A 17,457-nucleotide genomic window follows, 5' to 3' on the forward strand; every position below is an offset into this window, starting at 1 on the left:
CGAACCGCGGTTCCCACTCGCGTCCGTTGGCCGATTCGTGGCAAGCGCCTGACAATATTTAAAGCGACGCGACAGTGGATCGCGTGGACGTTTTCCGTCTTGATCGCGACACGTCAAGGAAACGGAGAATTCTGTCCCGCTTCACGTGAACAGTACTCGTTCAGGCATCGACCGACGGAAGACACGTCCCGGGCGCCTGGCACCCCGAGGAGATCCACGATGGTGAACCAGATCGCCTCTCTTTCGTTTTCACTGGGTTAGTACATATTTTGCATTTTTAGTTGTCAATGGAATTGTGTTGTTTGTGCGAACTCTGTCGATTCGTTGGTCGGTTTCGCGAGGATCAGAATCGATGAAAAATGTAATAACTTTCGTAACGTTAGAACTACCAAACCCGCCAAAACGATCGATTTCAGATTTATTATTTTGCAATTATTGAAATTGGTCAGGGTTAGTACATATTACAGAATCGATGAAAAATGTAATAACTTTCGTAACGTTAGAACTACCAAACCCGCCAAAACGATGGATTTCAGATTTATTATTTTGCAATTATTGAAATTGGTCAAGTGCCTTCCTTAGAGTTTATGTTGGTCTTTTAATTGTACATTTTATGCGATGATATATTATGTTATACTCTATTATATACTATATATATGTATGTATTATAAAATTGAATTTATTATACATTCAAGACTGGTAGTTCTAGTGTTATGGGCTAAAACAAGTTCTACTGTTTTCAGATTACTTTGTACTGAATGCTTGTTTAATTAATTTAAACTGATTTTAGAAATAAGACAATCTTGAATAAGTGCAATAATTTGGAAGTAAATCATGGAAGTCTGTTAACCTTCGCGAACGCTTTTATTGGGTCTAGTCATGAATAATTCCTGTTCTCCTTGTTTAAACTTATGTCGGTCGGAGATACATTACAGTGAACGTTTCTTTTTTCTTAGTCGATTTAAATGTTGGTAGTGCTATCTCCATTTAATTGTTGTTTAATAACTTTCCGTGGAAGTTATTCATGACACAAGTTTATACTTCGACTGTGTTTTACATGTTGCCATATGTAGAATTCGCAGTATATCAGTATTTGTGGGACTATTATGGCGGCAGTTTTTGCTTAATATTTATTATTCTATAAATCTATTCAGATCGAAAGTAGTGATATATTAATATTTTAATAGATGTAGACTAGATTTTTATTTAGATCTAATATTTAGATAGATAATTTCCACTTGTCATAAAGAACACGATAAATACAGTTAACGAATAAGCAAGAACTAACCACTAAAAATGACATAGAATGTATAACAGACTATTGTCAAGCATAATGATCTTTAAAAAGGGAATAAATTTAAAAAAATAAAATGGAACGTTTTTAATATTCAATTTAATGTTTAAAAGTATATTAGTACTAATTGAAAGTAATAACAATCAGAGAGTGTGACAAACGGAAATTTGAGGATGAGAAGTCACGTGCCATTTTTGATGCGAATACAAATGTTGCGTTATTGTTACGTAAGTTTGGTTGTTTACATACACATTCCGGAAGTTTTTCGCAATAACAATAAGCGATGCAACTGTTAAAATAATGACAAAATTTTGCTTAATGAGTAAACTGAATGTGAAATATTATGAAATCTTCATTGTTATTTTACTTTCTATAAAGTGCAAAGAAATTGTCAAAAGCAACTTTAATTACATATATCTCACTAATGAAGATTGTTTAACAAATTCTGACATTGTTATATTTTTTTATCGAGGCTACCCTCTGTTTTGTCATATTAAAAGCATTAATATCGTAAAGGTTATACACCAGCCAGTTTATTGACATTTACTGTCTATGATTTGAAAATTACATTTTCAAATGCCTTTTGTTATTTGAATAATCGATCTTCGAACTATTTTTCAAATATTCTCTTTTTATTCAATATTGAATGAATACATTTTTTTTTCAAATAGTAACGTTTTCATGGAATGTCTGTTTATATAATTTAATCATTTTTTAAATACTGTGATACACTTCTGAATTATGAATTAAAATGGTATTATCTTAATTAGTTTCTTCACATTAGTTCATTGAGAAAGATTATAGCTCATTGTGTAAAAGAGCGATAATTTTGGTGTTTCCAAACCATACAGTAGTGGTTCTTTAAATAATTATTTTGTTATCGGACATTCAATTTATCTGGACCTTGAGTGATACACTTTGTATTGTTATAGACTGTTTTGTGTGTTATATATAGCTCGATGAGATGAGGTTTTCAAAATATTAAATATAGTTTTACGTTATAAGAACACTTGAACATGTGGTACCCTAATTACTTCGAGATTTAGTTAACAACTCATTTCTGAGTTCTGACTCATTCTGAGTCCGATGGGAGTTTTTTAAATATTGAATACATCTCTTAATTATGAAATCCTTGTAACTGAGTCAAAAACCGTGCCTTCTATTGGTTCAACAACATTGTTGTTATTAATTATCAAAATGAAGGGAGCTTTTAAGCATTATTAACGGACGTCTAATTCTTTAGCCTAATTCCAGATATCACATAACGCCTTGAAGACGCCCATTTTACGGCTATTTTATGTCTAAGGCGCCCTGAAGGCGTCTTCAAGGCGTCATTAGGCGTCATGTACTATCTGGGATGGCAATATCGAAATGCTGTGGTCAGGTGTTATTTATATATTTGTAATATTAACGAGATTATGATTCATTATCAACTTAGAATATACTATATTTTTATATAATGTAGTTACAACATTACCTTTGGCAAGTGTTTAAGTTCCATAACCTGATTAATTTTTTTTTTAAAGTTAAACTGTCTGCATATTGTATTAGTTGTACCAATAAGTAATCTACTATTTCTTTTTAATAAACTCCTAACAAAATTTAACTTCAAAACAACTTTCTGGTTCCATCTTCTTTCAAAACCCAGATAGCACATGACGCCTTGTAGACACCCATTTTACGGCTGTTTTAGGTCTAAGGCGCCTTTAAGCCGTGTCACTAATATCTTAGAAACAGCATAGGCTTGTGATTGTAATACCACGAAAATAAGTACCAAATTCAATAAAGTGGATTACTCATCGGTACACCTAATAATAATCGTATAATCCTTCGCTTATTTTAGAAAATGTGTTAAAATTTCCACTGCATTAACTTTCTATATTTTTTTTGAACAATTACGTCATACCTCATAATGATCAATCAAATTAGTGAGAAATAAAGAGTTCAGGAAAATATTAATGAAATTAGTATCTCTATTTCTAATTCATCCGCGATAAAGATCTTCCGGGGAACTATTTTGGCTATATAAATTCCGTCTCACTATTATACGATCTAAACAAAACGTTAGCGTACTCGATGATATTTTCACACTTACCGCAGTGGTTATTATTGGGATCATTTTACATAACAATCCCTGCGAGGAAAGTTCAAGTACTCGTGATAGGATTGAGAATTATTAATAACGCAGGACGAGAAACATCCTAAAATAAGTATTGTAATTTTGTAGACGCAGCACCTGATAACATTGCACAAAATCCTTCCATTCGGAGAAACAAATGATTCGGTACATTCTCACAACTTTACTTATTGTATAATTAATTTAATGTTATGATTTAGGCTTCGGTTGATGTTAATTAAATTTCCGAATTTGTTATAGTTTGTGCCGTATTGGAGCGAGTCCAATGAAATTATAGCAACGTGAATTGTTAAAGTCAAACGGACATATACAGTATCGGACAAAATTATTAATAATTCCTTGAAGATCAATTTGTTTCTCACATTCTGTACTAAGTAACGAAGGTTGTGGATTTTATTAAGCTTATTAATATTTAAGAAAATAACGTTTAAAGAACTCTATACTCTTCGTTGATTAATACAGAAATTATTGAAGAACTTAATCTTCAAAGAATTATTACGTTTAAGTTATTATAGTTTTGTCCGGTACTGTACATAGTTGTTTTCGTATCACTTAGATTAATGGCATTTAAATGAAACGCTCAGTTTTCTTCCAATTATCAGAAATAATTTGCTTAACGTTATTCGCTTGTTACTCTTCAACGCATTGATCTTTATAGCACAATAAAATCATAAACTATGTAGATGATAGTAGCAGATTTTAATGCATCCATAACATCATTTATACGATTTGGTAAACACCATATGAATCGATGGGCCAAATACCTTTAATGTACTACTGTTTATGGTGAAACAAAAACATTTGCTTATTGTTAATTCTAGCAGATGTCAACTGGACGAAGATTATATTAAAAAATAAATAAATAAATAGGAAGTGCATATAAAGCAAAGCTTTCGTACTTTAAAAATCAATAAGAGTAAGAATAATTGGAAAATTAGTTACCTACATGACAACGCATGATATTGTAACGCAAATAAAAATGTTTCGAGGATGTTGCATAATATTGTTTGATAAATATTGGATTTTTCGACTGAAAAGTAGCCATAAATACAGTATTGAATGTACTAACAAAAAATTGGTTAGGAAGCAAACTTTTGAATGTTGCGAAAGCTTCGTTTACATCTTCCTCTCGACAATAAAAAAAAATATAAACATTTTCAGAGCAAAATATAGGACCGGAAAACTACGTAGAATTTCAGAGGACATAATGTACAAACGCCTTTAATTGTATTTTGATCACATAAATTTAATTTGCGCCAATTTCTTTTATCAAATAAATTAATAAAAAATTATGTGCTTTAAAAATCCACCGTATAAATCTAATGAACTAAAGCTATGCATTATCAATATCTAAAGTGTACAAAGTCATTTAATATAATTACTAGACTGCGGATGTTTATGCAAATATAGATGTTTTTGGATAAATTAATGGGAATTGAAACTGGAAAAAAAATAAAAATCTAGGTTCTATCAGCCTCCAAAGAAAATGAAGACTTCATTAAATTTGATGAAATATTTTGTTGTACTGAGTTTTACACAATTGTAAATATTATAAATGTACAAAATCCACAGTCTAATAATTACTTTTTAATAGTCTAGGCTTAATAGATAATTAATTATTTTTATAAGAATAATATTTATTTATTTATTTATTCTTTTAAACCTGATGTGATTTATATAGCAAATGTATAGTAGTTTGGATAGTACATAATTTTCAACTTATAATTAATTAGGTTACATAGTAAAGTTTACAATTACTGATTATTATTATTTAGCTATAATTTTGATGAACTCGCTAAATTGGCTTCGAATATTCTAAATGGCTAATTATGAGCGGCAGACTTTTTTAAACAATGGTGAATGTTATTCAAACGAACCCACTGACAATACGAAAAAATGCGTGGAAACGTGCTCTACCAGACCCGTTACTGCGTCACTGATTACAATTGCGTACTCGTGTTCAAACAGTAAAGCAATAATCATGTTTAGATTGTTGCATTCTTGGTGTGCACAAGTGAGCGATACCAGATTCTCCGCGTCAACGATCAAGACCAAACGTGATCATTCGCGTATTGATTAAAACTTATCAAAATTTCTTCCGTCTTATATTTAACGTCATCGCATGTACGTTTGATACAGTCAGAGTTGGGCACAAGTATATTCGAATAATACATACTGAAAAGCTGCAGCACCTAAGAGCATCATTCTGAGTTTCAAACAGTTAATGAGATTAAATAATTGTTTGCCCAGTATCTAGTCACGCAAGAGAAAGAATTGTTGTATTATAAAAGTTGCAATTTCCACGGTTAAACGAAGAAAAATGAAAAAGTACTTTTTATCCCATCTCTGGATACAGTACTTCGTTTACATTTTATTATTAGTGTAAATTGACATTACCCGAGTATATTTTTTAAACAACGGTTCGATTGGTTGAATTTTCAATGATTAATAAATCAACAGTGACAGAAGACGAGACAGAATCGAATGAACGTCAAAATGTATTAGGTGTACAAATTAATTCGTGGCCTTCTTTTCGTAAATTTGTTGTTTATTTAGAAAGAAAACCAAATTACAGTCTATTTTTGTAAATATCCCTCGTCATTTTCTATACATTTACGCCATTTTTCGAGGATTTGGTGAATCCCCTCTCGAAAAAATGATGGCAGTTTTTAGTCAATAATTAATTGTGGTGGCCATGAATTAATTTGTACACCTAATACACAAATTTGAGGTATTAGTTGATAAATCTACGAAGTTGGCACAGAGTGACAGTCTACGGAAATTTCAAGGAGGGGTGTTTATTTGAAATTATACTGGTTTGTCATCAATTTATTGCAAAAATTAAGCCGTTCGAACATCGACAAATGAATATATCATGTAAGCGAAATAAAAATATCTGAGATGCTACCACAGCAATTTTAGGGATATAGATTAGGAATTTAGGAATCTACACGTAAAAATTACCACCTTAAACGTTTTATTTCGTTCCACCATTTAGCAAAAGAATCGGTACGGCGAGGTAATAGCCTTTTTTACAAGAAATAAAGTTAATCCAAAAAATTCTCCTATTCCTAATATCTATGTATCTTCAGTTTATGAAAACACAAATTACACAGAAGTGTGTCCGTTCTGCTAACACGTTCATTAGGTTGAATATTAAATAATAATATATTGAAAATTACAAGAGTTCTTAATTTACTGTATTAGATATATCAATAAGGATTCCACCAGTTAAAAAAAAAATTAATTCAGTTCAAATTCAACCCATATTCCCGCCCTTTTGCTAGACAGAAATGGTGTACAATATTAAAGAACAATAACGTATATTATTATATTTATTAGACAGAAATATTATCAATACCTTACTGTTAATATTCGTTTTATTACGATTTATAAAAACTTTGTTTCAGGCAATAATTAATAATGAAAACATGATAATAATTATTATTATTGCTATTATATGCTCTAAATACGTCAAATTCACAGTTTAATCGTGACCTATTAATATTATAATAATCAAAACCTCCTCTTTTCGAAAGCTATTTCGAGATTTCCGGCGCGCATTGTTTTCGAGTTTCATCAAGCTAGTTCGTTTTCGAGCACCACGAAACAACACGACATCTGTCAGCGCGTGTCTTCGTAGATCAAAGATCCAACAAAACGTGCTCGGGATAATTGTTACCGAACTCGCAATAATTACATACTTCCTTCCATCATCGCCGCGACAGTTTTGTTCGTCGATTCGATCCTGCACCGCTGAAAACAAAAATTATGCAAAAGCCGATTCCTGCAGATGCACAACAAAACCCGCCGAAATGTCAAGATACAATTGTTGGCATAATTATCATCTTAATTACCCTTTCATTTATTGGTTTACGTATCCACGTATGAACCGTTGTTGACGTAATTCCTATGGTTGATTTTGTTGCAATCTCCTTTACCTATCGTTTTTTGAAAACGATTTACGTTAGGTGCACCAACGATCGACCGATAAAGGTCGACCTCGTTTTGTTTTAATCGACTTTCAAACGATTATTGAACAACTATTAACACTTAGTACCGTAAAAGAAATTGTTTGTAAAACGGCACATTTTTCGTACCAGTCGACATTAACCCCTTAAACGTTATGGTTCGTCGCTGACAGTGCAGTCCACTGTGGCACGAATTTTTCACTGCTGACGTTTATGTACGTCATAACCGTTACATTATTATGATTTCGAGAAAATTAAAGAAATTCAAACAAGTTGTTATTCTTAAAAAATTATTTAAATATGTTCATAATGCTAATATGTCCGTCATTCTCGTTGTATTACGCATTTATAGCATCCGTTAGCTTGAAACATGCAATAAAATTAAGATTTTAATAAAGTTCCATGCGATTTGTGTGTTATTATTAACGCAGTAAAGCCTTTAGTGGAAAATTCAAAATTCTGTCAAATTTGAGTTTTTAGATACTAGTATTCGAAATTCTCAATTTAAATAAACTGCTGCAGTCTAGTAATGAGCGAGCAAATAAATCAACCCTTTCATTGTCATGAATGCAAAGAAACAAGGCACCCTGAAAATTTCAACTTGATATCTGCAAAATTAACGAAGCTGCATAACTTCGAACGCAACAAATTCAAAAACTAGATCACTTCTATCTAGTCTAATTCGTAATATGCTTAAGGCGGTTCTCGCAAATTTTTAATAATAATAAATTTAGTTGAAAATTTAACAGAACATTCTTAAAAGCTTCAGCCTTCGACTGCTACCAAAGCATCACAAGGTCAACGATAAAATTATTGAAAAATAAACGTTATAAAAATGTCTTTTTAACACGAGCCTTATGCAACTGTAGTTGATACTGATAAGTTAATCACTTCTTATTTAGTTACAAAAAAATGACATTTTCATAAAAAATTAGGTGGTTATTGTTAACGCAAATAAAAAATGTTAACGCTCAAATAGAACTAAACATTAAGATCAAAATATGCAAATTTAGGTTTCAATGCGTTTGGTAGAATCTTCTACGCATGTCTGCTATGAGCATCAACGTCGTTTGTTTTCTTTTGCTTTGTTCTACGAACTTTCCAATTTTTTTCACTTAGGTATAAATTATTTTCTATTTAAGAACTTTGAAGTAGTTTAAAATATTAATCATTCAAATTAAATTGGAGAAATTGATAAAAAGTATAAAGCACCATATGGAGCCGCAGCTAAATACGACACAAAACGCGGAAGCTACCTTAAGCAAATTGTTACTTTACCATCTGAATTACGTCGAGCCAATGTTGTAATCGAGTCGAGGTAATATTAGCATGTTCTATAATAAACGTCATTTTCAAACTGCATAGTTTAAACAAGTATAAGATATTTTGAAAAGAAGATTTTCATAGCAGATCAACCTAATCAAAACTCTCTTGCCAACGAATTAAAAGTCCCTTGATCCCATGTTTACCGATTTTAAGGTGGCTAAAGTGAAGTAATATGTTTAATCAATTAAAATTATAACAACAATAATCTTAACGAACCAATAACTATGGAATACCTGTATTCCTTATAATTCAATAGTAAATAATTTGTGACGCTTGAACAGACATTCTCGTAATACCTGGTAATAAGTTTAAAGATAGTAGCTCCACGGGACTGACTCTTGCAGCGTGGCAAACTATTGTTATCTGATCGTGCAATTAAGGGATCTTCGGAGGCACGGAAGTGTAAACGCGTTTGTACCAACTCGTTGTCGGGACCGTGTGCGTCTGTGAAATTAGATTTTACGTTTTAGACGGTCAGGTGTTTTTCAGTTCGGTGGAATGGAAAAGCACGCGTAAACAAGGCAGAAATGAGTGGAAAAGCACGCGCGACCATCGACCGACACGCCCAAAGCTTCTCTCTGATAGTTTACGGACCGCGTTTTTTATGAATTTTATCTGAAACTAACGTGGTCGCATAACTCATCGCTGAAATCGGACGTTTTAACAGCAAAAGAAATGTTTAAAACAATTACAATTGTTACTTAACTTTGATTTATTATTATAAAAGACGGATGTATGCAGTTGAATCTACAATTCTTTTTTTATTACGTTGATATGCCTGTAAAATAACAGTGGAGATACTAAAAATTTATTCTTTATATTCTATTAGTGTAACTTTGAAATATTTTTGAAATGGAAAAGTGTTGTATGTTTATGAGATAAGTGTTGCTAATTATGTATTACTATACGGTCATCTTCCGTATAATCAACATTGTGCCAATATCAACTTTTATTTGGTAATTATCATTATTAAGTAATTAACAACAGTTTTCAGTAATTAGGAATGAAATATATGTCTAAATTTTGTATGTCTATAATTTAATAAATTTCTAATTAAATTAGAATTAACGTTACAATTTTGAACGTTCGCACTTTATCGGGCCTGTTAAACTTTGCAACATTTCATTTATGATGTGACATTATATTTAAAACAATATTCAATTATTTTTATAATACTAGTGTGTAAATTCTTAAACATTAAATTTTTCTTAGTAATCCGTTTTATTTAATACAGAATGTCTTAATTTAATTCATCTTCGCGATAATTCTCGAAGTTGTGACTAACTTCAAAAAAAAGGTAATTAAATTACCCGTTTGGTTTTAAAAAAAATATTTGAATAGTATATAATAAACATAATTCCTAAAAGATTCATTTTGTAAATTAAATTAATATAATTCAAACTAAACAAATCTATATTTAAATAATGAAATATTAATCTATTTCGTTTATACAGATCTTCATCAATTGTAAAGTAAAAAAAATCAAACTTTCTGTTGTATTTCGTTTCACAAATCAAGAATTTTGTAGTACAATCAAATGTTTTCCTAGTCAATCATTTCGTTAGTTATCGCAATTTAAACGTTTTTTTCGAACCTGAGCAACAATTTTCTAACTAACGTTATCTCGACCTCTCGTAAAGACAAATATAATCGACCTATAGTGCATTTACCATCAATTGCTGGTGTCACTATCTTGATTGTGCTAATAGTAATTAAAAGCAACTCGGTATAACCACTAAGAATTCTGGATCATAGTGTTCTATTCCATATATAGAAAATTGAACGAAATAAAATTCACATGACGGATGATTAATTGGAACTAATATATTTGTTTGCAGAAAATAGTCATGGATATAAAGAAGGAACTGCTGACTTCGAAAAGGCCATTAAACTATGCGGTAAGACGTGTTCATAAACATTTATTCAAACATTATTCGTGCCAGTGCACTTTTCAGTGAGAAATTCTATTTGTCATTCATAACGATTTACAGTTATAAAAATGATAAATTATCACTTATAATATTACTGAATTATTTTCGTTTTTCAGTTTCAACATACTAATTTCCTTATATAATCGTCTGCATGATTTATACTCATTGAACATTTTTAAATTGTATTTTGAAATTATATGTAATCGATTATTAAATTTCTAAATTGGTAACTTAATTGACAGTCACTTTAATTCTTCGCTGACTTACCGTAGAACGATTTTTCTGTGGTGTTGATATTATGTTAAATCAATTTTCTCATTTTCAGGATACGGAAGGTTTCATTATGGTTTCCTACTTCTCTGTGGCGCGATGTTTCTCTGCGTTGGATGTCAGAACGGCATAAACGCGTACATTTTACCGTCCGCAGAATGTGATCTCAAACTGTCCTCCGAACAAAAAGGACTTTTGAATGTCTCCTTCCTCGTGGGTAAGAAGAATTTTTTCAAATTCCTAAATTCATTATACAGAGTGTTTCTTAACTAAAAGTATAATGGTAACTAAATCGGTTCATAGATCTTGTTAAAATAAACAACAAACTCTTAATAAACATAAATCGATTGTCCAAATTTATACTCTTAGGACAATGTCGCGACAAAATACATTCGTTTAAAGTTTTTATATTAAAAAAATAAATATTTTCGCATTGGCTTGTGGATTCTTTTTTGTGTCATTAGTATACCATATTTGAATTATTAGGTACATCAATAAGTAGTCTACTAATACTTTTGAATAAACTGCTGACAGTTTAAATTCAAAGCACCTTCCTGCCCTCTTCATCTTTAAAAATGGTAGAGAGTTTGGAAATACAAAAACAAATACTGAAGTGGCTATAGAGTTCTGATTTCCAAGAAAAAGAGGATTAAAGTTGACTAGATATAAAGATATGAATTTTTAACATTTACAAGGTTGTAATAGTAATGCAATTTACAGGATTGTAAATATTTTTATTTGAAAGTTGAAGGTTTTTTTTCATATAATTTCATGACGTGTTAAATACTCTTTCGTCGCCAGTGTAATGTATGTAAATATTCTCGTGTTTCTAGTGATACATCTTATGGAAAATGTTAATTTCGAAGTGTAACATGTCTAAAAGTAATTCAGAAATCGAATTTCCAAAATGATCCCGGTCAGCATCGTCGAGAAACACGTTTCATTTCGATCAGTGCACATTAAATGCAACGTATTAGACACGTTCGATAGCACTTATTTCATTAGGAAAATTGAAGAACAGTTTTTATATGACATCCCACTCGCCATTCGCGCGATTATTGACGATTAACTTTGTCATTAAGATTAGTATACAGGAAAGTTTGCCGTAGTTTGCAAGTAATGGTGCATCTGTTTTTCCCTATTGTACATTTAATCTGTAAAGGTGTACATTTGCATAATGATTCACAGTGCAAAACACAATACATTTTTGACAATAAGGACTCAAAGGAAGTTTTGATATAATTAAAGAACAGTCTAAAACGTCGAACTATGTAGAATTTGATCACTATTCCTAATAATTTTATTGTTATGAGTTCTATTGAATAATCATGAATATCGTGATTAGTGTATAATAAATAATTATCAATTATAAGTTCTATAATGACTAATGACTAATTATTAATTCTGAATTCTATAATGAATAATCATTAATTCTAAGTTCCATGATGATTAATCATTATTGTTATCAGTTCTGTGGTATCTAATATTTATATATTCGGTTCCTAATTATCACCCTAATTTCGGAATCCTCAGGCGGAGTTATCAGCGCCCTTTTCTGGGGAGTATTCGCGGACGCCTATGGCAGAAGATACATTCTCCTCTTAACTATGATGTGCGACAGCATTTTGGCGATCTGTGGAAGTCTGTCGCAAAGCTTCAAAGTTCTATTAATCTTTCGAGCCCTTAGTGGGTTTTTGTAAGTATTTCAATTACACTATTTCTTCTTCATGCCGTACAGTATCGTCATCCTTAAGAATTTCTGTAATTGTCTATTTTTTCATTTATTTCGCAGCATTGGAGCTCCTGGCTCGTTGATTTACTCATACCTCGGTGAATTCCACGCGGAGAAACAGAGGGTGAAGACTATCTGTTACGTTGGATTTTTCTGGACTCTTTCCTGGTTAATTTTACCTGGTATGTTTGGTATACAGAGTCGGTTTATGTACAGGGTGTCGCTTAAGAAGATGGTCTTCTTAAGAGAAGTACATCTAATACAGCACACCCTTAGACTTGAAAAACCTTTCTTTTTCTGGCGTAAAAAGATAAATAATAACTAATACGACAAATGAAATAAGTGGAAAAGATAAATAATAAGATAACTGTATAAGATACCATAATTGTACCCTATAAGTACACTGACGCACAAACTTTCCCTAGGGGAAAAAGCAATGTAGGGGTAAGGGCCTCCTACCGCTTGATAAATTTATTTCAAATACTGAAATAAATGTTAAATCGAATATTAATTTGGCATAAATTTCAGTAACTCCGAAACCAAATGGTAGAAGATCTTTCCCTTACATTACATAAGGTGAAGAATGTCGTATCAACGTAATATAAAAAATGCATATTTATCATTAAACAAACATTGTAACAAGCTTCTAGTGTGACTACAGTTTTAGTAATATAGTGTCATCACCTGTGCAGTGTCTTCTTATAGTATCTTATACTGGGTATTGTAAAAAAAAGGGTGCACAGCTTTAGGGGTGGATAGTACTGCACATGTGTTAATATAAATTCATTGTTTACTGTTTAACAAAAAAGAATGATATCGTTTACATTAAAAATATCTTTCTGAAGTTTTGTTTACCGAATGGAACTTTGACTATTGGAGAAGAATTATAGATGTGCAAATAAGTACAAATTGAGTAAAAGATAGATTGTCTAATGTTAAACCTCATACAGAACAATGAAAAATGATCGACAACAGTCTAAATACACCTGGTTCTTAAGTAAAATTTGTTGCTGGAAAGTATCAGGCATAGGAATTTTTGTTCTTTTTTTAGGGCTAGCTTGGATAATCATACCATTGCCGATAACTCTTCAATTTCACGGTATTTTGTACAATTCTTGGCGGCTATTCTTGGCTATTATCGGAGTTCCAACGTTAGTGGTCACTCTTATAGCCACCAGATATCCAGAGAGCCCTAAATTCTTGGTCTCTCAAGGTAAAACCGAGGAGGCGTTGGCGATTTTACGAAAAATCTACGCAATAAATACAGGAAACCACGAGGACGACTACCCCGTAAGTGATCATTTTGACTTTCAAGAATAAAAATAACAATATATTTAATCTTACAGTACAACAGCAGTTAATATTATAATTGTATTAGTAATGCACATTCTTCGATACTGAACGCGAGGATAACTATTTTTTATATGATGAAAATTGAATATAACGTGTTCGATTACTGTCCCATATAAAGTATAAATTTCTTCAAAGTGATGACTTCCGTATGCCCAATTTCTTTTTGAAACTTTGATCAGGACAAGAAGTAATTAAATTTTGTATGAAAATGTAAAATAAATTAATTCCATACTATACAATTTTAGGTAGTAGCACTTTGATAAGGATGAAAATAATTATGCAATAATTAATGGTTGTTCATGCTTTGTTTAGGTGAAAGTTTTATTGCCCGATGAGACAGTAAATCTTAATCGCAATAAGACAGACTTTTCTGGATCGGGAGTACTAAAGGAATTGCTGAAAAAGATTTGGCAACAGATGCGTTGCCTTGCGTCACCGCCACTTTTGAAATACGCGCTTCTCAGTTGGGCCATTTATTTCACAAATATGTTCGGGTAAGTTTTTCGTGAAATGTATTTCAGTTCTTTGACTTGTGTTAAATGTTTACTTGAGAAATAATTTCTAACAGAGATAGGTACAATAGCTAAAAAAAAATTTCCGGGCACCTATTTCTTTTTTCATCCTATTGAATATATGTATTTACTACAAGAAACTTGAGTGCACAAATATTTTTCTTATTCGCTGTATGAAACAAGTATCTTTTTATTATCTTTAATTTATGTATTTCTAATGCAATTATACACAGAAGAGCAAACGTAGGAATTTCTTTCTTTTCTTAAGTATCATATTAGGTTCGGAATAAACTAGAAACCTGATTGGATCTGATGAAAGTTTTGTACTTTACTATATTTTACAGACCCCTATAGGTTATAAATTGCATAAATTCCGCAGTCTAGTCAATAGTTTATGAAATATTGAACGTTCAGTATTGAGGAGCCTTCGAACACTCATCGAGGATTTAGTGTAAATCTATGTGTCTATACTGTCTGTCCTCAAACGAAAAATTTGTTCATTCTTGTTGAAAAATAAAAAAATGTCGATACATTGAAGCAAAAAGTTCATTTCTTCGAAAAAAAATAGCCCTGCATTTATACATAAATCGGATGAAAATGGCAATATCGAAATTACGTGACAAAATTAATTACGTTCCAGGTATTACGGTTTCGGTTTATGGTTACCAGAACTGTTTAATCGGTTCGAAAACTATCAACACTTGCATCCTAATCGTACCGTAAGCGTCTGCAGACTGATGCACGAAAGCGATTCCCAAGCTTCACCGAACAATATTCTAGTCGATTCATCGAGCGTCGTAGGACGAGATGGTCTTCATTAACTCGCTGACTATCAACGCATTCTGCTTGCTCGGGAATATTGGGTCTGGTTACCTGGCGAACCGTGTTGGTCGACGAACGATGCCAGGTAAATTAAAAATATACAATGACTCATACATCGGTTTACATACTTTCGAAATAACAATTAACTGTACAAATTTTCATGCAATTCCTATTTATGTGTTCTCATTACTTTTAATTTGTACCATTCTTTGGTGATTTTCTCCGAAGTCTGAGATCGACTTCGGTGTTTGGTACGTAATTTGGTCGAATAGACGTGGGTCTTCTGTGAACAAAGCGTGTCACTGTATAATACTTGCATGTAATACATGGCCAAATTGTGCAAAGTGTTCCGAAAAAGAGTAGAAGAACGTAGAAACATATGAAGACCATAGGGGAAACACATGATATTGACTATTGTTGTTGTTTTTCTGATTTTTGTCATCTAGTAGCTAAAAGGGGGTACTTCAATCTGACATAAGGCTTTTAAAAACAGACGAACAGGGAAATAACATGAAAAAAAATTTAAGTGGAACAGCAGAGTAAAATTGAAGTTCACAGACAACTCAATATTAGAAACTCAATTTTAGAAGTTAAATGATACTTTAAAGATAACCCAAGGAGTGATTATTATTTGAAAGACTAATTATATCAACAAGAGGAAAAAGCTGATAAGTCCAGTAAATTTTGCAAAAAACTAACGGGACACGTAAGTCAAAGTCAAATTCAAGAGGTTTTTTAATCCAAAACCAAATAAAACCACAGTTTTGATAATATTGTGAGATTAAAATTGATCTGCTATGAAGAATAAAAAATTGGATTTATCATGTTTTTTCCTGTGGTCTTTGTACAGTAATGACTAAAATAAGCTACAAACGTCCTGTCAGCATAGGCCCAATAACAATATTCGCTCATAATACATATTTTCCAAAAATTCGTGAACATTCATCGTTCGTTTTACTGTTCCAGTGACAACCATGCTGTTGGCGGGCGTGTTCGGTTTCGCGATCTACTTCGTCAAGTCCTCCCTGCAAATACTGATGGTGACCTGCGTGTTCTCGTTGATGATCGTCACCGCGAATTTCGTAATCGGGAGCATCGTGGTCGACATATTCCCGACGCACGTGGGCGCGGTCGCGATTTGTATGATGACCTTCTTCGGCCGTGTCGGAGCGATCGCCAGCAATTTGGCTTTCGGAATGTTGCTCGACATCAGCTGCGAAGTACCAATTTTCTTGGTCGGCAGTTTAGTGATCCGTAAGTATATGGGATCTGTCACGACGACCGTCTCGATCGATCAATTTATCGAAATTAATACGTTCACTTCTATGGTGGTCTCAGGTGACCGCCGGTACCATTAATCCTTGAGCTTATGGTATTCTTTCACGACTGCAGTGTACTAGAAACCGTTGCAGTTACTCTATTTATTCCATTTCGTTCGGATGAATATTCAAGTGCCTTTTTCTCGAAAACTAAGCCTCGGATGAAAAAATTTTATTCTACATTTTCGACTTATTTTTTTATGTAGAATCATCCACTTTCTGGTTGTACCACTAGTTCCCGACCTCCCTGTATAGAACTATAACAATTTTGATTTCATTTAATTTTAGAAAATTACTGAGTAATTTCTTTTTAATTCCAGTTGGGGGATTGTTAGCACTAATGCTTCCAAGGAAAAAGAGCTGAACAATAATCGTTGTGAACAGCAGAGAGAATGCTGTGCTTATTGCAATGTGTCATCAGAATTTGATGGTCGAACATTCCATATCATTATCACACACATCACTGACATTTTTCATCTTAAAACCCATTAGTTAGAGCGATATATCTTGTAAAAGGGAAGACAATTTATACTGCTCAATATAATTTTATGTAAAGAAGATTTACATATTTTTTATGAGATACAACTTATTTACATAAAATTGGGTTTAGGTGTTTTGTTTGAAACAATTCGTCGACTTCTTTAATGTTCCTAATACTATTCGAATATTTGATTTTAATGAGTTTCTCTGAAGTTTTACATCGACAGATGATAATTTCTTTTTTTTAATTCCCGTTTCATCGTTAGCGTTATCTATTTAAAGTATGAATACAAAACAGTAAAAATTTGTA

The 17,457-nt window shown here is 32.1% G+C and overlaps 1 protein-coding gene across 1 annotated transcript in view; it reads left to right on the plus strand.

Moving 5' to 3' along the window:
- The window catches only part of LOC107194254 (synaptic vesicle glycoprotein 2C-like), a 98,385-nt gene extending 81,267 nt beyond the window's left edge, over positions 1-17,118 (plus strand). The window contains 10 exon segments of the mRNA XM_015583849.1: positions 10,567-10,626; positions 10,985-11,146; positions 12,463-12,625; positions 12,722-12,843; positions 13,713-13,951; positions 14,327-14,508; positions 15,167-15,325; positions 15,327-15,433; positions 16,315-16,602; positions 16,988-17,118. Coding sequence (XP_015439335.1) covers positions 10,567-10,626; positions 10,985-11,146; positions 12,463-12,625; positions 12,722-12,843; positions 13,713-13,951; positions 14,327-14,508; positions 15,167-15,325; positions 15,327-15,433; positions 16,315-16,602; positions 16,988-17,031 — 1,526 coding nt within the window. The 3' untranslated portion in view covers positions 17,032-17,118.
- Positions 17,119-17,457: the final 339 nt, after the last annotated feature.

The sequence above is a fragment of the Dufourea novaeangliae genome, unplaced genomic scaffold (genome assembly GCF_001272555.1).
Source record: "Dufourea novaeangliae isolate 0120121106 unplaced genomic scaffold, ASM127255v1 scaffold12, whole genome shotgun sequence".
NCBI classification, from domain to species: domain Eukaryota; kingdom Metazoa; phylum Arthropoda; class Insecta; order Hymenoptera; family Halictidae; genus Dufourea; species Dufourea novaeangliae.